We start from the raw sequence: 22,227 nt of genomic DNA, 5'->3' as shown, positions 1-22,227 counted from the left end.
CCAGCTCCTGATAAACTGCACTTGGATTTCTCCAACTCCCACCAGAAAATCATTATCTCCACTTCCCAAAATAGGGCACTGGGAACTCTGTTACAGCAAAATCACTAATTCATAATATGAAAAAACCTCCTCGTGCCCCCAGCCTGTAACTTGCAGATTGCTCTTTATTGCTGGGCCAGCTGAACTGTTTATCTGGAATAAAACCCTGGTTATTAATGGCAGCTGTAAATAGCCCTAATTCAAACAAAAACAGCTCAAGTGGAATAGTTTGGATCATGAAAACACTTCTGGCTCAAAATTCCAAGCTGTGACGAGCTTTGGTACTTAGAATCCAACACATAAACACCTCATCCTGCACGAGTCACATCTAAGGCAACATCTGCAAGTGACATTTAAAGTTCTGCTGACAGTTTAAATAAGTCATTTCTTTGCCAGGCATGCCCTGAAATAGTTATTTTTGGGAGAAGTGCTCAGGTTGAATCTGTGTAGCAGTGACAGTTTGGAGGGTGAGGAAGATGAAAGAGCAATCTAAAAATAAAGGTCCAGGTCTGGTGACTGGTCAGGAGTCAAACCTTCCCTGTCTGAAATCCTTGGGGAGCAGGGGGAAACTGCTCTTTGCTTTTATTTATTTTCATTAAAGCAGGATCCTGGCTGATCCCTTTGCATGTTCCCACCTGTCCTGATCATGCTCAGCCCAAACTCCACACTGGAGGATGGGACAGCTTCCCAAGGGAGAATCCCAGACTGACATTTGCTCTGGACCACCCCATCTACACCCAAAATCTCTCCAGACACTTCCTGTGATCCTTAAAATCTCCTGTTGAAAGGCATTCCTGGGAATATGCTCTTGCAGTGAGGATGCTGTTTTATTTGCCTTGGCTAAAAAAGGCTACTTTTCCTGGGCTATTTTTAGAAAAAAAGCTGTTTTAAATAACCTTGGTGTGCTGTTTGCCTGGGCACACACAACCAGTGCAGGCTCCAGGAGTAAAAAGGAGTGTGCTGACAATCAGGGAGTGGGAAGGAAGGGCAATGCACTGAATCTGTGAGATGTGGGACCCAGCATTCCCACTGCACACACAGGCAGGGTTATTTGTCCACAAAACCCAACTCAATTTCAAAAAGGGCCATTTTCCCCCCGTTTCTGCCTTGATCCTGGGCACGGCTCTAACTGCAAAGTCTCTTTTGTGTGCACTAAGTTATTGACACTGTAACACAAAGGATAATCCACAGCTTGCTTTGGAAGAAACTGCCACAAAATCATGGAATTCCAGCCTGCTCTGGGTTGGGAGGGAGCTGAAGCTCAGCTGATTCCAGCCCTGGAATCACTTTCCACCATCCTAGGCTGCTCCAAGCCCTGTCCAGCCTGGCCCTGGACACTTCCAGGGATGATTTAGGCCCTACTTAGCAGCTCTGTTTTGCTAAGAAAAGCCCTGAGAGTCAACTCAGTGCTTCTACCAGGTAATGAAAACCAGTTAATGAATGGATTTAATCTTGATTTAATCCAAAGCAACTGCTGACAGCTGACAGGAAAGCATCTGTGCTTTCCAAGGAGGCACAAACAGAGAGTCTTTATTCAGCTGGGATCATCTATTCCACTTGAATCATGTCAGATCTTAATATATCCACTAATTTTTCCCTGGGATGGCTGTGGAGTCAATATTGTTTGACCTTTCCTTGCCTCCAGGAACGCTGTGCATGCTGGCAGGGCAGTGAGGAGGTTGTGGAAACTCAATCCTGGAGGATTCAGCTGCCCTCAGAGCCCTGTGGATGCTCCGTGTCAGGCAGGAGATTGGATTATTGGACTTCCACCCTTCCAACCAACACGTCCTGCTCTGGGCCTTGCACCACAGGAGTGTAAAATACTTTCATTCATCAGAACCACTCAGAGAAGGGGACCAGAAAATCCACCAAGGAATAAAAAAAATACATTGGAAAACTTGGGAAGAGGGCAGGAATAACATGAGCTTTCCCCAAGCTGTTGTGTAAAACTTTTTAGGGTTGTAGGAAAATGAAATTCAAAAGCTGAGTGGGATCATCAGGTACATAAAACTATGAGAAAAATCACCAAAGAATAAAAAAATACATTGGAAAATCTGGGAAGAGGGCACGAATAACATGAGCTTCCCCAAAGCTGTTTTGTAAAACTTGTTAGGGCTGTGGAAATGAAGTTCAAAAGCTGAGTGGGACCATCAGGTACACAAAACCATCAAAGCATTATTTTCCTGATGTCTGGATATAGAGATTATTGGGAAAAAAACCCCTAATCCACAACTTTTCCTTTCCCACTGATCTGTAAATGAGGCAGAGGCCCAGGGATTCAGAGCTGTGCTGAGAAATACAAGGGCAGGGTGGTTTCTCTGTGCCCTGGGTGTCACTGACATGGACTGGGTTTGGTTCTGCTGATGGAGAACACAAACAAGAAATCCTGCAATGCCTCTGATCCTTCATGGCAGTTTAGTGTGAAACTGGAGTGCTCTGGCTCGTTAAAGACTTTTGTGTTGGGAATGCACAAAATGTTGGGAGAAGTGGTTATTTTAATCACAGAACAGTGGAAGAAATTTAAGCAAATAACGGAGTGATAATCACAAATTTGTGTGATGCAAACCCAGCGTCCCCACATTTTATAAAGCTAACTTTGATATGTTTTCCAATAACATTTAATTTAGGCTCTCTTTGTCTGAACACATTTATTTCATAGCAATTTCAATGCATTTCTTTGTGACCATTCCAGGGGGAAGCAAAAAAAAAAATCCAATAAGCAAAGAAAATAAACAAATAAAATATCTAAAGCTTTGGATTTAGGTTTATGTTCTTGGGTTTTTTCCCCACATGAGAAATGTGAGGGATCCATAAAAGCTGGAGAACACCAGTGATAGTGAACACAGAAACTTCACGGGCATAAAAATGGGTTTGGAGCTAAATTTGGACTTAAATTGACTTGGAAAAGAACCACAAAATCCTGAATGGTTTGGGTTGGAAGGGATCTAAAGCTCTTCCAGTTCCAACCCCTGCCCAGGGACACCTCCCCCTGTCCCAGGCTGCTCCAAGCCCCATCCAGCCTGGCCTGGGACACTTCCAGGGATCCAGGGGCAGCCCCAGCTGCTCTGGGAACTCCATCCCAGCCCGGAATTCCTTCCCAATACCCCACCTAAATCTCCCCTCCTTCAGCTTCCGAGACGATCTTGCACTTGAGGAACAACTCCTTGAAGGCTTTGAGCAGAAGGAAGGAGCCGAGTCAGGAATTTCCAGCACATTCTGGCCAAACTCCACCAAACACCAGCCCAGCCCCTGAGGTGACCTTACCTGATGTAGAGAACTCCACTTTGGTCCACCCTCCGCTGCCAACCAACGGGAACTTGCACTGCTGGTGGCCCTCCATCCGTGTCCCCTCCGTCACACTCCTTCCCACCATTCATTTTCCTGTTTCTGGTTATGAGTCTTCAGAGATATCAACAGTAAGGTGATATCCTTTTACTACATGTCATCCTGGCCTCCCAAAGCAGGCCCTGCAGCACAGCTTTCCCCAGATCCTACAAAGTGCATCGGGAGGCTCCAGCTCAGTTTGAAACCAAGTCCTTAAAAGTGGCCATTTTGGTTAATGAGTCACTTTCCCATTATAATCCACATTAAATATGCAATGTTTAACTCCTTATATATTCATAAGGATGAACTATATAGATAAAAATTAGTGCTTCCAACTTGGGAAAATCATAATTCACCAATCCTTTGTTACCTGTCAGAAAGGAGAATGGGGAAAAGGAGAATTTCTAGTTCAACAGCATGATGGCTCCAAGCTTGATGACTGTCTAAGATAACTTGTGTTTTGTGAAAGCTCGTCTCATTTTTATAAACATGAGTCAGATCCAATACCTCCAGGTATTACACCCTTTATATGCCACATTCTTTTTGTTTTCTCTTTATCTTCTGGTCATGATCCAAGTTGTCTTGCTGAGGTTCTTTGCTGACTCCTTGGCTCCAATCAAACAGCCTGAAAGATACAGATGTGGGAAACACGTGAGCCATCCTCTCCAGCCTTTCAGCCCGGGGCAGTAACTCAGGGAGATGTTTACAGCTGCAGCCATTTCCAGAGCTTCAAATCAAAGTTTTAAATGTCAATGGAACCATCAAAATAAGGCTCAGAGCAAAGAGAACCCTGCCAGCATTTTCTATTTATACGTGGATGTAACTGAGCTACATCTTAAAAGCTACAAGAGTGCAAGCGCTGTTAAATAGTTGATGTGGAGTTTGGGTGAATTAAGGGATGCATCTTTTCACTGAATATTTTCACATATGCTTCTGTTCAGAACTATCAGCAGATGACTAAATTAATGCCCTTTAAAAATTGTTTAGAAAACTGAATGAATTTCATGTGAAGGAAGCTGCTTCTAGGCTTTGGTAATATCCATAAAAATGCAAACCTCCTGCATTTCGATTGAATTAAAATAATCATCCCACCAAAAAATTGGGTAATAAAAAGGGAAAAGCCAGCAGCAGTGACTGATCTCTGAATACCTCTGAAACAATCTGAATATCCTCAGGAATAATTCCCTTCAGAGATTTTCTCTCATGACAGAAGTTGAGTCATTCCCCCCAAAATAGTTTTTTCAAGCTGACCAGGTGAGACTTAACACTCGAGACTGGACATTTTATTAAGGTGAGACAAACGTGGAATTTGGGATTTAAATAGCAAACACACCAGAAAAAAAAAGCAACAATCCTAAATTCAAATATAGGATGACTGCTGTAGCAACACCATTAGGAGATTTTATCTGGAATCAGGTGTCAATCCTGCCTTATTCCCAACACTAACATTATGCCAACATGTTAAAACATAATAAATGTTATAGACCTGACTGATTTTAATAAGAAAAGGTTTTTTTTTAAGCCAGAAATGGAACATAAAGACATTTCTGCAATAACACCACATTACATCTATATTTAACAGTAATAACAGCTCCTTCCTTCAAGACCACTAAAGGAAGACTACAGAGGCATAAGTATAGTCCTGGAAAATATTCCCTTAAGTACCCTCATGCAGAACATTCCCTTTAGAAGTGCTGCTTAGAAATGTAAAGTTCCAAATGCTCCAAAAATAAAAAAAAAACCTCACCAGGGTATTTCCAAGAAGGCTGTGGATAAAAGGAGCTGGTTGGACAGACCCCCTCGACTGAGGGGCTGGGATCTAAAGAACAGGGAAGTGGCCAAAGGTTGGAAACTTGGATGTTGAAGTAAGGTAGAAAAATAATAAAAAAGGCTTTATAAAATCAAACCTGTTCTAGCAGTAGCTGGCCTGTCATTGCCTCTAAGGAAAGCCAGCACCTTGCAGGCTCCCACCTGAAAGCAATCCTGGTGTGAGCAGGTTGTTAACACAACAATCTACTGCTGGGTGAAAATCAACTTACACCTGTATAAAGTGGTTGTGCTTATTGCTGGGTGAAAATCAACTTACACCTGTATAAAGTGGTTTTGTTAATTGCTGGGTGAAAATCAACTTACACCTGTATAAAGTGGTTGTGCTTATTGCTGGGTGAAAATCAACTTACACCTGTATAAAGTGGTTTTGTTAATTGCTGGGTGAAAATCAACTTACACCTGTATAAAGTGGTTGTGCTTATTGCTGGGTGAAAATCAACTTACACCTGTATAAAGTGGTTTTGTTAATTGCTGGGTGAAAATCAACTTACACCTGTATAAAGTGGTTTTGCTTATTGCTGGGTGAAAATCAACTTACACCTGTATAAAGTGGTTTTGTTAATTGCTGGGTGAAAATCAACTTACACCTGTATAAAGTGGTTTTGTTAATTGCTGGGTGAAAATCAACTTACACCTGTATAAAGTGGTTTTGTTAATTGCTGGGTGAAAATCAACTTACACCTGTATAAAGTGGTTGTGCTTATTGCTGGGTAAAAATCAACTTACACCTGTATAAAGTGGTTTTGTTAATTGCTGGGTGAAAATCAACTTACACCTGTATAAAGTGGTTTTGTTAATTGCTGGGTGAAAATCAACTTACACCTGTATAAAGTGGTTTTGTTAATTGCTGGGTGAAAATCAACTTACACCTGTATAAAGTGGTTTTGTTAATTGCTGGGTGAAAATCAACTTACACCTGTATAAAGTGGTTGTGCTTATTGCTGGGTGAAAATCAACTTACACCTGTATAAACTGCTTTGGCACCCGTGGACAGAAACATGAAAACTCTCACAAACAACTTCTCCTGCATCAGGAGCCTGAGTGACCACTCAGTACAGAATAATAATTGTTACTGACCAATAAAGGAACTGGCAAGAAAGCTCCTGACCAGCTGGAGCCCCACACGAGCTCTGTAGCACTGCATAAAAAGGAGTTCTGTGAATAAAGAAGGGGCTTTTTCCACCATGAAGGAAATTGAGTCCGTGGGGTTTATTCCCAGCTTGGAGGCTTTTCCCAGCCTTAGTGAGTGTGTGATTTCAGCTTTTCTGCAGGATGGAGGCTGCTGGAATGGGCTGGCACTGCTCTGCAGGGACCTGGTTCCACTCTCCCCAGCATCCCAAGGGATGCAATCCCTGGCCAGCCCTGGGTGGGGAAGGGACAAGGGCCTGGTGAGCTCCTGCCCCGCCAAGGTCACCCAGGATGTCCCATGGACACCTTGCCATGTCTCCTGTCAAGACAATCCACCCTTTCATCTCTCAGGCTGCAACACAGAAATAGGATTTGGAGAGCTCTTGGCAACAGTTCAGGGCTCGCTCGGGTTTTCAGTTCAGAAATTTGGGGGTTTGAGTGGTTTTATCCTGATTAAGGAGGGAGCAGATGAGGTTTCCTCAAAAGCAGGCCAGAGTTTCCCTCATTGCTGAAAGCTGCAGTGGAATTTTTACTGTAGGTCCCATGGAAGTCTAAAACAGGTAAAAAAATGTCCCTGTTATTCTGGATTAATTGAGAATTAACCTTCTGTAATACAATAAAATCAGAAAATGTATCAAATACTGGGGGCCCCCGGGGCAGGGGAAGTTGCTCATGCCTCAGCCCAGCCCTGCTGTGGCTCATGTTGCTGTTCAGGGCCATTATGAGCAAATAACACCCAGCAATTGCTGATTTTTGCAAGAGACACCTCAAAGTAACCTTTTATTTCTACAGGTTCTGCAGGGTCCTGCCTCAGCTCCCACCACAGGATTCTCACCATCTAATCAGATAAACTTTGGACTGCACCTGGGGAGAAACAGGACTGAAAAAAAGCTTTAAAAATAACTGAACTGTTTAATCAGTGGAAAGTATTTAAATATTTTTAGGAAAACGAGCAGGGTTAGGTGGGATATTGGGGAGGAGTTGTTCCCTGGGAGGGTGGGGAGGCCCTGGATCCCTGGAAGTGTCCCTGGCCAGGCTGGATGGGGCTTTGGAGCAGCCTGGGATGGTGGAAGGTGAGGATTAGAGAATCTTTCAGGTCCCTTCCATCCCAAACCACGCTGGAATTCCATGGTTCTAAATTCTATTCTCCTCCAGGTACAAAAACACTTCAACCCCCACACTCCCCTAAGCAGGAGCAGTGACCAGAGCTATTCCCAGCTCCCAAATTTGACTTTTCTGTGCAATTTTCTGCGCTGGGAGGACACCCCGAGGTGCCTGGGTGTGGTGAGATGCAGGAAACTGGGCTGAGGCTGCCTGGGAGCTTCCAATTCACACATATTCCATGATTTATAGGAAATGCTCATGGAAGTGAGATGTTTTGTTCCTAAATTCCAGCACAGTTCCATGTGGAAATCCACATTTTCCCACACACATAATCTGTGTTTTATAGGAAATGCTCATGGAAGTGAGATGTTTTTCCCTAAACTCCAGCACAGTTTCGTGTGGATTTCCACATGGAACACATTTTCCCATACACATAATCCATGTTTTATAGGAAATGCTCATGGAAGTGAGATGTTTTGTTCCTAAATTCCAGCACAGTTCCATGTGGAAATCCACATTTTTCCACACACATAATCCATGTTTTATAGGAAATGCTCATGGAAGTGAGATGTTTTTCCCTGACCTCCAGCACAGTTCCATGTGGAAATCCACATTTTTCCACACACATAATCTGTGTTTTATAGGAAATGCTCATGGAAGTGAGATGTTTTGTTCCTAAATTCCAGCACAGTTCCATGTGGATTTCCACATGGAACACATTTTCCCATACACATAATCCATGTTTTATAGGAAATGCTCATGGAAGTGAGATGTTTTTCCCTAAACTCTAGCACAGTTTCATGTGGATTTCCACAAAGTAAAGCCCCCCCCCCACACATAATCTGTGTTTTATAGGAAATGCTCATGGAAGTGAGATGTTTTTCCCTAAATTCCAGCACAGTTCCATGTGGATTTCCACAAAGTAAAGCCTTGCATGTTGCTCTAGGCACAAATGGCACAGGTAAGAGCTGCCCCCATCCATATTTTCCATGCTGAAATTCCATCATAAGCCACACGTGGGAAGTTCCTGGGTGTTCTTTCATTTAATTAATTAATAACACCACACAACTCAAAGCTTTACTGGAGCAGAGATTTACAACAACAGGACAAGAGGGAACACCCAGGGGAGCTCAGGGTGGACAGCAGCAGGAATTTCCCCATGGAAAGGGGGCTCAGGGAAGTTTGGAGTGCCCATCCCTGGAGGTGTCCCAGGTATTCCTGGAGGTGGCACTCAGTGTGAATGGAAATCCCTGTGGGAATTGTAAAGTGAGATGGAAACATGGAATTGGGCAAATCCCAGGAGGTTTTCACCAGGAGCTGGCTTGGAACTGGAACCTCTGTGTGTGTTCCATCAGCAGGAATTTCCCCATGGAAAGGGGGCTCAGGGATTGGAAGTGCCCAGGGAGGTTTGGAGTGCCCATCCCTGGAGGTGTCCCGGGAATTCTGGAGGTGGCACTCAGGGCTCTGGGTGGGCACAGGGTGGGCATTGGGCACTGCTGGGATTTTGGGACCTCAGAGCTCTTTTCCAGCCTCATTTCTGGGATCCTGAGCACCAGAGTCCCCAGGGCTTTTCCCAGAAGGGAATATCCATGCAATCCCACCCCAGCAGCAGAGGTGTCCCTGCCCCAGCCCCTTCTGGCAGGGAACATTTTGTGTTCTCCCACAGCTCCAAACTCCTCACGCCAACAACAGCAAAGGAGCCCTGAAAGTCCTTATGGTCCCATTTTTGCATTTTGGGGGGAAAATTCTTCCTGGCAAGGGTGCTCAGGCCTTGGCAGGAGCTGCCCAGGGAAGTTTGGAGGTGTCCCAGGAATTCCTGGAGGTGGCACTCAGGGCTCTGGGTGGGGACAGGGTGGGCACTGGGCACTGCTGGCACTCCATGGTCCTGAGGGCTTTTCCAGCCTCAGGGATCCTGGGATTCTGTGACTGCAGAGCCCCCCACTCCTGATGCACCACTCACCCCTTCCCCATCCCAGCACTCTCCAAAGTATTTTGGACTGGGATGCAAAGAAGTTGGATTTTGGACCAAACCCAAAGGATCCTGGACACTGGAAGGAATCCAAAGGGCTGATTTCCACCAGCCATGGAATAAATCCCTCTCCTCAGTCATCTCCTGGCAGCTCCAGACAAGCCCTGTTATCTCCCCACAACGTCCCACATCCAACCCAGTGACTGCTTTCTGCCCTGTGCCAGCACATCGTGTTTAGATTTGTTTTGCAGTCCAGTTTCATTAGGATAGCCATCAGAAGATTTCACTGGAGAACTATGCAAAACTACACAGAATTCCTTCCCCCTTTAGCCCCCTCATCCCCTTCCCCACATGGAAAATTTCTCCTGCATTTGCATCTGCTGCAAGCGTGGTTTCAATTTTTAATGGGACTCTCTCCCTTTTTTTGAAATGTTGGATTTCAGGCAGCCTCTTTGTACACTCAGCTGTTAATATTTACTTTAAACAATTTTTGAGTCAAGTGGGGAAAAATAGAAGACTCGACAGGATGTAAAAAGTAATTTAAATTAGATATTAATTGTCTGGATTCCAATCTGTTACATATGATATGAGTAATATTTATTTTGTTGATGTTGAGCCAATTAAGACAAATTTTGACAGGCTGATATTGCAAATCATGGAATGGTTTGGGTTGGAAAGACCTTAAAGCCCATTTTGTTCCACTATCACAGCTTCCACTATCCCAGGTTGCTCCAACCTTCTGAGTAATAATTTTTTTTTTCCTATTCAAATATAATCTAAATCTCTCCCTTGTCCTCCAAATACTTTTGGTGCTCCATTACTTCTTTCTTACCTGAACTTTGAAGTGCCCAACAATGGCATGGATCACAAAGGGGCTCCACAATCCCTGCCTGGCTCTCTGAGGCACAAATCCCAATCCCCACCTGGGCAATGGCCACATTTTGGATATAAAACTTTGCAGACATTTCAAACAAACACCAAACACTGCTCAGAGACACAAATTACAATCTCATTGTTGAGATTTTCCCTTTCTAGCACTGAAAAAAACCTCCAAAATGAGAAATGCTCTCAAATCACAGTCCTGGGGTTTCAGAACTAATAAGGAATTTTAGCTTCTTAAAAAGCATCACTTTCAAAGGAGAAAAGGAGTTTTTATTTCGTTACCACTTGCACATTATTAATCTGTGAAAGTCTATCAAAGCAATTAGCCAGGATTCTCCTGGATCACCTAATTAGATCCCAATGTTGCATCATTTTTTGGGAATGCTTTCCCAGTTTGAAAAGCAGCATTCTCCTGACTAATTACATCAGTGGTGAATACTTCATGAGGGCCTATTTTTAGGGCAGTGATTCAACAAACAAAAGTGCCTGAAGTAGGAAGGAAACCCTGAATCCTTCAGGATTCTTTTCCTTGGGGTGGTGTCCAGGGCCATGGCACAGCTCTACACAAGATTTACTCATGGTTTACTCATGATAAAAGTGATATACTCGTGATAATATCTCGAAAACACATCTCACTTGTACATACAGAGCATTCAGAATATTTTGCCACAACCAGAGAATTGTTCTGCACTGAATGACTTCATGAAAATGAGCATTTTAAATTGCCCCAGTGCCAGCTCACTTCACACCAGTCCAAGCAGCTCTGACACTGAGTTATTTCTAACTTTTAAAGCAGTTTTTTATCCATAACAAGGTTTATATTCTCTTTTTTTATACCACTCTTGACGCTGTGGAGTTTTTTTAGGATTGGAATTTAACCACTCAATAAAATAATTCCCTGGAGGTGCCCTGGGCTGGTGACAAGGTGGGACTGGCCACAGGTTGCACTCAGTTTTGGAGGCCTTTTCCAACCTGGATGATTCCCTGACAACCATTTGGATGAATTAATAAATAAAAAAAAAAACATAAATATCCATAAATAACAAAAAAAAATCCAGGAGGATTCCAGGCCCCTGGAATTCTCCAGACCCAGGAGCCCCCTGGATGTTCCCCAGCTCTCAGCCTGTTCTCCCAGCACATGGATGGGAAATTTATTTTCCCAAGCCTCCAAAGCAGCCACTTCAGCCCTGCACTAATAAAACAACATGATAATGATTTTCATGGAGAAAAAAGTGATTTATGTGCATGAAATCCAGCTGATCTTTAAGTGCATGTCACGTAAATCTCTTTCCTTGGAGCATTTTGGATCAGGGTGCTGTTAAGTGATCAGATATAAATCTGATATCAGCAATCAGATAGAAATCTGATATCAGCAATCAGATAGAAATCTGGTATCAGCAATCAGATAGAAATCTGGTATCAGTAATCAGATAGAAATCTGATACCTTCCCACCAGGGAAAAATCAGAATATCCTCAATTTTGGGGATTTAATTGTGCCTGTAAAGTCATCCAAGGCAATGGACAACTGGGCTGAGCTGGGAAGGAGCAGGATTCCTTTGTGGACAGCACCAATCCCTAAAATCTTTTCCCTAAAATCTTCTTTTAACCCATTTTTCTGTGCAATTCCCAAAGCTGGGAACAACTGAGGCTGTCACTTCCAATGAAAGAATGGATGAAGTCCATCCTCCCAAGATACAGAGACCTCTGAAAGGCTTTTGCACAAAAAAAAAAAAAAAAGAAAAAGCCAAAAGAAAAGGGCAGGAAAGAAAAGGATTTTGTTTTTAACGCTCATCCCTGGCTGTTCACTATGAATTTATTAATATTTATTTCTCATTTAATAACATATTTATTAAGTCCACCCCGGATGCTTTTCCAGGTTTTCCACCATGTGGATTTTTTTTTCTTTTCATAGGAACAGGTCTGTGCATGTGACCCAAACTTTGTGTCAGCATGATGGCAGCACTCAGATTTTTGTCAAAATTAAGGTTAATATTTGGTGTACACCAGAAATCAGCTAAGAATGATGTCACTGTCATCCAAACCTTTCCTAGGGAATATCACTAAATGGAATATTCCTGAGCAATATGTTAATGAGAATGGAGAAACTTCACATCCACTTTATTTTAGGGGAGTTTGGATAAAGAAATGAGGGATTTTCTTTCAGTTCTCATGTTTCAGCCTTCCAAAAAGCTGATATTATTCAGCATAGTTCTGCAATGCTTTTATAATGAAGATTATATGAATTTCAGGAATCTTTGATAGAGAATGTTCAGAACAAACAGCTGAAGAAATTGAGGAGGAAATAACTATTTGTAAGTGTTTGGCTCTGCTGTACATTATTGACTTTAGAGGTTGCCAGGGAAATGGAAATTTGGGAAAAGAAAGATTTAATTTAAAAGAAAAAAAAAATATATTTGAATAGAACTCTTTCAAAAAAATGACCATGGAAATTCAATTAGATTTTAGCCAAACAACTGAAAAACAGGAAAAAAAAAAAATCAAGATTCCTGGAAATCTGGGGAAAGGCTCTGAGCGCTGCAATAACAATTTTTGAATAGCCCCAAATCTCCATGAATTCTGAGACCAAAAATGAAGCAATAAATGGCAAAAATGAAACCCAGCCTCCCATATTTTCAGTGCAGAGGTCTCAATAAACAATACCAACCTCCTTTGTATCAGACACCTGAAGTTGAGGATGGAGCAATATTTCAATAATTTGAATTATTCAGCCCGAGTTCCTGTGCAGGAGAATGTCAGAACTATAGCAAGATTGCAAATTAAACCCATAAATTATGCTTTTGTGCCAAAGTAGTAATCATGTGACTTTACTATTTTTAGACCCTTGGAATTTTTTCTCCAAGTGCCCCTTTTTCAACTGTTTATTGAATTACGTAGCTCTGCTCAGCAATTTCCCTGATGAAAATACACTTAAGGTATTAAAAAATATATGGGAACAATAAAAATCAGCTCTTCAGACACCTCAGTGCAAACCTTCCTGCCTTATCTGGCATAAATGGAATAATATTGGAGAGGCTGGACTGCCTCTGGACCCTGAAAATCTGATTAATCTCTCCATTAGCAGATAATTACTTACTAATTGAATGTAGAAGTATTTGGAGAATTTGGCCCCACTGTTTTATTTGAGAGAGTTTTCTCTGTTTTCTAAAAAAAAAAAAAAAAAAGATGCAGAAGTTCAAGGATATTTTTTTTTTAAAGTGATGTTAATTCTTTTAAATGCCAAATGTTTCCTTCTTGCTGTAGCAGAGATTTATTAGTTAGGAGTTTAATCATTTTTAAATCAATCTCAATGAAGATTTGTATACATGACCTTTCCTTCTCCAGCCCCTTTTCCTACTCACACTGCTCCGAGGCAGCTCTTCCCTGAGTTCCCCGTTTGATTTAAAACTATTTTTGCTCACCCTGCCATCAAAACATCACCTTTGTTTTGGCATTTAAAACCTTTGAAACCAGCAAGGCCCACAGAAAGTAATTTTTAATGTATTAATTAAGAGCAGGACAGGGGATTGAAATGAAAATGAAAAAATCCTGACCTTTTTCCTCATTAAGCATTAGATTGAAGGTGGGACTGTTCATCTTGTTCACTCCAAGCTGGAAAATAATCAGTTAAAAACAAAAAATAAGCAACAGTGAGCAACACACCCAACTAAGGACATTAAGATTCCAACATTAAATGACTCTTAATTATTTCTTCATATTTAGAAACACTTAGAAAAGTTTCTCAGGATAAATGATGGAATAACTATTTCCACTTCTTGTTTTGTACACATTTCATTTCTATCAAACCTCCCAGCATGGAAAAAAAAGAATCTAATATTTAAAAAACTGCCAATGGACGATTTCTTTTTACAAAATCAGCCTCACTCCACTTAATCTGAATTCTGGCAACACAAATGATCAAAATTCTTGCCTGTACACACCCCCCCCCACACTACTTTTAAATAAAATGTTGTGCTTCAGGAGTGTCTGGCTGCCCCAACCCCTTCACTCAGATTTACTTTTCAGCAAGCCAAGGTATTTTTAGCCCACTAAAGGGAGCAAAGTGCCTCCAAGTTGGTGCCTGTGTATTTTGGGATGAATTCTTACATCACAATGATCAGAGCTGTTCACACCATCACCTTGATAAGGATCAATTTGCTTGGCCAGTGAAGTGTGAGGAGGGGAGCCTGGCTCCTGGGAAATGAACCAGTTGATTTTAGGATAAAATCAGCTTCAGAGCAGGGCTGGTGAAACATTCCTTGCAGGGGATTTGCCACCCAAACATTGCAAATTTATTTTTAATGCTCAGCAAGGTGGTACCTGCTGGTGATGCTCAGCTCTGCCCTGCCAGGTATCCCTGGCTTTTCTCTGAGAAATCTGATTTTCCTGCACAAGGAATACCCCCAAAACAGACAGAAAAAGTTTGGTTCTCTTCAGAAGGAGCGAAACAAAAGGGTGAATCACAGTCAAGAATAAGAGAATTCCACCAGCTCATCAAAGCAGGGAAAAAAAAAAATGAGAGTAAAGCACCCAGAAATTAAAACCATGTGGCCTTTAAGGATGCAGCACATCCAAGAGTTGAGAACAAAGCTCCAAAAAAGATAAGAGCCTGGAAAATGCACTGCTTCATCCCAGCTGAAGGACAAGATGTATCCCAACTCACAGCTCACACAGTTCTTTACTCTCTGAAAGTGCCCCAAAACACAGCTCTGGAATTGCCTAACGCAGATATTGAGGATGTTCTGCTCCAAAAAAGTGAATTATTGGGGGAAATGTGGGCAAAGAACCACTCAGGCAGTTCTTCATCACAACATATTTAACTTCTGTGCTGCAGGTATTTATTTCTCATGTTCCTCTGCAGCAGCTCCTGCACTCCAACTTCCAAAGGCTGCTGAACCCAAATTTCCCTCTGTTTGAAATTAGACTTTTCAAAGCATTTTATTTAAGAAAACAAAGGTCCTTTGGCTCATTTTTACTGCACACCTGCAAGTGAAAGGTGCTGCCATGCATGGAAAAGGATTGCATGGAAATGAGACAAATTTAAGCCCAAAATTAAGGAGACAGAATGAAACTGAGGATGTGAATGAAGAGGGAGAGCACAATGCTGAGCCCATGGCCATTGGAGAGGGTCAAAATTACTGAAATTTTCTCTGGAAGCTCCTTCTTTGTGTGTTTTTTAAAGTTTCCTGACAGTGATAGGTAAAATATCCCAGTTTTCCATCCATATTTGCAGTCAGATATGAGGTAAAACAAAAAAAAACCCTTGGCCAGTTTTCTCTTTCCATCCCTCCTAAATTACACTTGGTGCAACCAGAACTTGCTTTTTTAGTTTTTGGGGTTTTTTAAAATCTACACAGCAACCCCCACCACTGCTTTGATAAAACCCTCTTATCTCTTTTTTCTGCCCATCCTACAGTGTTCCCTTTTTTCCTACAATAAACAAACCCAACCCTTTCAGCTGTTCTTTAAGAGCCCTGATTTCTAAATCTGGCACGGGCTGCTTGCTCTGCTTTGCATTCCTCTGGCTAATACCAACTTAAATGAAATTTATTTCTTAAAATTCAATAAATAGACATTAAAATTTGTTTTTAGAATAAATAAAGAATAAATATTTAAATATTTTTTAATATTATTTTTATCATATTATTTTAAAAAATTATACGGGTAGGTCCAATATTGCAAAACACCTCCTGCCTTTGATCTCACAAACACACACCAAGAAAATCTGGGATATTTTTAAGGAATAAAGAGATTCCAATGGAAGGAGAATCCCAGAAAGGTTGGAGGGACCTTCAAGCTCATCCAGGTGTCCCATGGGCAGGGACACCTTCCACTACCCCAGGTTCCTCCATCCTGGCCTTGGACACTTCCAGGGATGAGGAATCCACGACTTCTTTGGGAATCCTGTGCCAGGGCCTCACCACCCTCACAGGGAAGAAGAGATTTACATAAAATTCCACCAAGGAATTTTGGGAGCTCTTGTCTCAGCTCTCCCTAATCAGGGACAGCTCTCGAAAAAAAGATTCCAAATGAGTTGTGACCATCAATGATTCTGTGGGAATGCTGCACACACCAGTTCAGAGGGGATCAGACAGAATTCCACATTTCCTCTGAAGAAAAAAAGTCCTGGTAAGAATGGAAATGTGTTTAAAATCCTTATTTTGATCCAACAAATATTGTACAGTGACTCACTAAGATGCCAAACACTACTGTAGATGTAACTTTACTTAAAAATAAAACCACACACATTCCTTCAACTGGGCCACTCAAGATTAGGGATCTCTTCAGCCTTTTCTGGAGGGATTTAAAAAAGCTTTGGAGAAATCTTAAAGCTATGGAATTAGCCTGGTATTTATAGCTCCGTTTCCAAGCGTGTTCTCTGAGCTTCCTAGGACGTTCCTTTTCCCCATCTGCTGGTTGTTGACATGGTGTAACCTTGAATTTTGATTAGGGAAAATCTAGAAGAATAAGAGCATTTGATTTGATTTTTGTGCTGGAGAGGTCTGGCTCCACCTCAGGCAGCTCCACTTTGCTCCTCCAACAACATCCAGGGCAGGAATGGTGCTGCAGATTTTCCAACAGAGAACTGGAGTTCTATTGTTTGATTATGTCAAAATATATTACTCCCAATTATGACTAATGCTCCCTCTGAATCACAGCAGCACAAAATGGTGGTTTTCCCCCATTAAAACGCTGTGCCTCACAAGCTGGCTGGATAAGCTCCTAAACTCAGGTCAGGAAAGTTTTTTTTTCTTTGTTCTCTTATCCAAAAGTCCATGTTTGGGTGCACTGTCTACCTTCCACCAAGGCATGAACTGCTGAACTGTTTACTTGTCTACTCCAGCACCATAAAATGCTCAAAATGCCTGATTTTCTGTTTGGTTTTTTTTTAAATGTTGCCTCAAATACGTTGTCTTAAAACTTGGCCGCCGCAGCGTAAAACTACCAAAAAACCCCAAAATTTCCAAAGTTTCCTTAGAATACTCACCTACATTGCTTCTCATGGTCTTGCTTCAAGTTATCTTGGGGATCTTTTAGGCTTTTTAGAATTGCTGCTGCACTTTGAGCTTTGCTCTAGACAGTCTCCTGTGGTGCTCTCGATGATGGGCTATGTCCATTGGGGCCGGCTCCTTGCCTCCCTCCACCCCTCATGTGAGGAACTCCTGCACCCCACTTACATCTGCTGAGACAATCACAGGGTTTCAATTAAAACAATGAGCCAAAGGTTTTAATTCCTCTTTTCGTGACTGCTTGGTAAGCCCCTACACAATTGCTTTGTAGTATAAGCAAAGTAAGATTTGTTTCTAAGGAATGGCTTTGACTGGAACTGAAGATGCCTTTGGAGTTGTACTGAGCCACACAAAAACCTCCAGCTGAAGACAAAGATCTGGGTTTTGGAGCTGTGGTGCTGCAAAAGGCCTTGGTGAGGTAGAAGGTTGTCTTGGACTGGGGGCGTGTGTTCTGTCACCATCTGTCAGAGCTGGGGCAGTTCTCTGCTGTTCATGGGGCAGTTTTTTCTTTATCTTTCCCACAACCCATCCTCCCTCCAGGAGATCTCTGCTGTCCATGGGCCATTAATTATTAATTATCTTCTGTTCATGGGCCATTAATTATTAATTATCTTCTGTTCATGGCCTTCAGTGAGTGTCCCTGCACGGCTGAGAAAATTCCATCATCCCATGGTGGGAGGAGCCAAGCATTCCTACCTGGATCCAATCTGAGGCTTCGAGCACCACAGCAGCCTTTGCCCACTGCATTCCCAGAGGAGCAGCTTTGTGCCCCACTGCATTCCCAGAGGAGCAGCTTTCTGCCCCACTGCATTCCCAGAGGAGCAGCTTTCTGCCCCACTGCATTCCCAGAGGAGCAGCTTTCTGCCCCACTGCATTCCCAGAGGAGCAGCTTTCTGCCCCACTGCATTCCCAGAGGGAGCCCAGGCCCATCTCCAGCAGCCCTGGAGCTCCAGAGGAAAACTCCAGCCTTGTCCAGGATCCTGCTCCAGCAGCACAGCTGGCACTGCAGGAGGGCTGAGCCCCATGGAATGGCACTGCTGCCACACCCTGACCCACAGGCTGCCAGGGCCTGCTCTGACTCTGGCATTGGTTTGTTTCCTTTTTTTGTACTATTGTGTTTGTATTTTTCGTTTTCCTAGTAAAGAACTGTTATTCTTACTCCTGCATCTTTGCCTGAGAGCCCCTTAATTTCAAAATAATAATAATAATTTGTAGGGAGAGGGTTTACATTTTCCATTTCAAGGGAGGCTCTGCCTTCCTCAGCAGACACCTGGCTTTTCAAACCAATGCAGAAGTTCCACCACCAGAAAGAAAGAAGCTTCCTCTAAAGGCCTTGAGAACTCGACAGCAAAGCATCATAAGAACTCATTTAAATGAATAATCTGATTTGGAATTGGTCAAAATTAAATAGCAACAATAAACTAATGATAAAATCATCTGTACTGAGCGTGTGGAAATGGACTCACACAGTGACTATAGAATTTGGGTTTTTTTTTTATTCCATGCACAATAAACTTCCCAAAAAGTTGCAGGAATCCACTGATGAGCTATAAATGATGAGCTATAAATGATGAGCTATAAATGAGTCTTGGCTCAGGTACAGGACATTGGTGAATCCCCAGTTGAAACAGAAGCTGCTGGACCACAGAATCCCAGGATGGTTTGGTTTATGTACATAATTCTATCAGTTCTAGAGACCCAAGCAAAGTCCTGCTATGTTCTTGTTAAGTCTGGAACTAAGTTATTGAACTTTAAACTGAGCTTTAGGGCCTTTACTAGCCAACACAGTTTCTCAAGGCACTTAAAATGTATTTCTACTTACTTCAAATGACAACTTCCACTTGCAGTTACTTAAAACTTAAACCTACACTTCTACTTCATATCTGTGTGGCTTAATAAATCTTAATTTCTCTAAAGGCTTTAATTGAACCCCTGGCTTCATCTCTCTGAGGAACTCAGAGGTTCACATTCCAGCAGTTTGGGATGGAAGGGACATTAAAGACCAGCTGATCCCAGCTCCTGCCATGGGCAGGGACACCTTCCCCTAGTCCAGCTTGCTCCAAGCCCCATCCAAGCTGGCCTTGGCTCATGATTCCCTACAGGAATATAGGGGATGGCTCCTGATTCCCAGTAGAAATATAGGGAATGGCTCCTGATTCCCTACAGGAATATAGGGGATGGCTCCTGATTCCCAGTAGGAATATAGGGAATGGCTCCTGATTCCCTACAGGAATATAGGGAATGGCTCCTGATTCCCTACAGGAATATAGGGGATGGCTCCTGATTCCTTATAGGAATATAGGGAATGGCTCATGATTTCCTAAGGGAATATAGGGGATGGCTCCTGATTCCCTACAGGAATATAGGGGATGGCTCCTGATTCCCTAACACCTGCCTGCTCCTGAGCCCTTTCCGTCCTCCCTGTGCTGCTCCAGAGGCTCGGTGCCTCCAGCACTGATTCCCTGCTGGAATCCCTCTGACCCCAGAGCAGCCTGCCCAGGACTGGACTCAATTAATGGGATTCTTGCAGAGGTGAAATGGATTGGAGCTCATCAGGTCAAAGGCACATCCCAAAGGGTTAATGGGGCCCTGAAACCCTCAGATCCCAGAGCCTGAGGACTCTGGCTCAGGCACAGTTGGGCATCAAATTCACAAGAATTGGGCATTTCACATTTTTCCCCAAATAAATCTTCATTAAACCCAAATGCAGCATCAATGATTTTTGAATCCTTCAGCAAATGGGAAGAATGAGTTCTGACTTTCAGATCACCCCTTTGGAATCTCTTTTAAAGCCATTTATCATCACAGTGAAGGTCTGGGTTGTTGTTAAAACCTTCTCCTGTCACAGAAAACCCTGCTAGAAAATGGGAATGAAAAAATTTCAGGTAAGCCAAACAAACAGGTTGTAACACCACCCTGTGACAGGAGAAGTCACAAAGTGCACTGGCTGTGAAACCAAATACAGCATTTCCCATGATTATTTAAATATCTCAGTGAGGTTTGGAAGCAAACCCTGCACTTTGGCTTCACTGATTTCACCAGTATCCCCAGTTTAACTGAGTTTTCAATTGATCTTCCCAATTTAAGTGCAAAATTAGGGCCCAGCATTCTGTAAAAATGGGCATTAATGACTCTTGGTTGTCTCAAAGTGCATTTGCCAAACTGGCAGAGCCATTCAGGAACGGGTTTTTTTTCACATGCAAATTACTTAAAATAAAAATTATTAGCTCTGTAAAGTTCTTCCCCAACCAATATGACTTCATAAGTGACACCTTATAAATTCTGAATACATATTTAGGTTTTCTTAAGCACTGGGGCACTAGAAAATGCCAATGTTTAGGTTCTATAGAGGGTTTACCTGTTTTTAATACCCTGTATTAGCAAGGAACATTCAGTCCATAGATATTATTGAATATACAGATATTACTGAATGGAAGGATTTCAAAACACGACCATTTTATGCAGGTTATTCATATAATTATAATTTATCTTCACAGTAACAAAAACAGACAGAAAGATGGTATAACCTACCATTAAAGAATTTGCATAAAAATGTATTTTAGATCATAATTCTACTATGAATGTAACATTCTTCATATAAAATCATATATTAATGTTTAAATACATTGAAAGGTATTGATCAGAGACATTTTTATGCAGAATTCCCCATGAGCATAGAATGCTAATCACAGCAACCACTGCAAAACTCTAATTTACTGGAAACAATTCCAAGAGATGGATGAAAGAGCCCAGGAATAAAACCTAAAGTCATAGAAGGGCTTAAAAAATCTGGGTCACATGGCCAGTGCTAAGGACTGGAGGAGCAGCAGGGAAAGGAGCCTCGAGAAATCAACAGCAAGGCATCGTAAGAATTCATTTAAATGAATAATCTGATTTTGAATTGATCAAAATTAAATAGCAACAATAAGTTCATGATAAAATTACCTGTACTGAGCGTATGGAAATGGACTCACACAGTGACTACAGAATTTGGTTTTTTTTTTTTTATTCCATGCACATCCCTAACAATAAACTTCCCAAAAAGTTGCAGGAATCCAGTGGTGACTTTATTTCTGAGGGAGACACATCTGTTTTTTTCAGAGCCTTTTGCTGTCTTCTTCCTTTGTGAGCTTCCTATTTACATAACAAATCTGTGCTAACAGATTAAAAAAATCCTGTCCCCATCTAATCTCTCCAGATACAAACAATATTCTTACAACTACAGTATTTGGAGGATCTAAAATTAAAGATACTTTTTATGAGCAAACATGAAAAATGCCAAAAACTGTTACTCCTGTAAGAGCATCAAACTGAACTTTTTAATTGTGTGCTGTCACAAATGAGTAAAAAAGAGGGTGGCAGTCAGCCAGTTTTCTTTTTACTTTAGCTGGATTTAAAATGCATTTCTTCTAAATCAAACAACTTGATTATTGGCTGTTTCTCAGGTTATTTTTCTTATTTACTCTGTGGCATAACTGAAAACCTCTCCTCCAAACCCATTAATTCCAAATTAGAGCCATGAGCTCCATGCTGGAAAATAACAGCAGCAGCTTTTGTTTGGGAGCATTCAGTTCTGTCTGATTTTCTTTACAGTATTTGTTATTTTGTTAAGGGAAAAAGTCACATAAAATTATACTTATTAATTTTATATATTTATTAATCTTTATATTTGTATCTCAATATATTAATTTTTAATATATTTATGAATCTCTTTCATTTCAGAGAAATCAGAGAATCCCACACTGGTTTGGGTGTGGGAATCAGAAAAACAGAAACTTCCACAGACACTGAAGAGTTTGATCTACAACCTTAGAAGAAGCTTGGATTGATGTAAAAATACAATACACAGACATTAAGCAGGAAAATCATAAACTTATGTTTCTATAGTTGTAAGAAAAAATATACCTGAAGTAAGTGAGAAACTATGGATAAGATGGTGAAGG

The 22,227-nt window shown here is 41.7% G+C and overlaps 1 protein-coding gene across 7 annotated transcripts in view; it reads right to left on the bottom strand.

Moving 5' to 3' along the window:
- MBD5 (methyl-CpG binding domain protein 5) overlaps positions 1-22,227 on the bottom strand; it is a 121,800-nt gene that overhangs the window by 31,581 nt on the left and 67,992 nt on the right. For 2 of the 7 annotated variants that reach the window (XM_053947296.1, XM_053947297.1), the window contains 3 exons: positions 17,263-17,454; positions 13,829-13,886; positions 3,304-3,988 (listed from right to left, as the gene is read on the bottom strand). In XM_053947296.1, the coding sequence (XP_053803271.1) occupies positions 3,304-3,416 (113 nt within the window). In that variant the 5' untranslated portion in view covers positions 3,417-3,988; positions 13,829-13,886; positions 17,263-17,454. Of the gene's footprint in view, positions 1-3,303; positions 3,989-13,371; positions 13,440-13,828; positions 13,887-17,262; positions 17,458-22,227 lie in introns of all 7 variants that reach the window. The other 5 variants (XM_053947299.1, XM_053947302.1, XM_053947298.1 and 2 more) reach the window with 5 other exon arrangements.

This window comes from Vidua chalybeata, chromosome 7 (assembly GCF_026979565.1).
Source record: "Vidua chalybeata isolate OUT-0048 chromosome 7, bVidCha1 merged haplotype, whole genome shotgun sequence".
NCBI lineage: Eukaryota > Metazoa > Chordata > Aves > Passeriformes > Viduidae > Vidua > Vidua chalybeata.
Note: the sequence above shows the minus strand (reverse complement) of the source record. Positions and strands in the feature narration are given on the sequence as shown.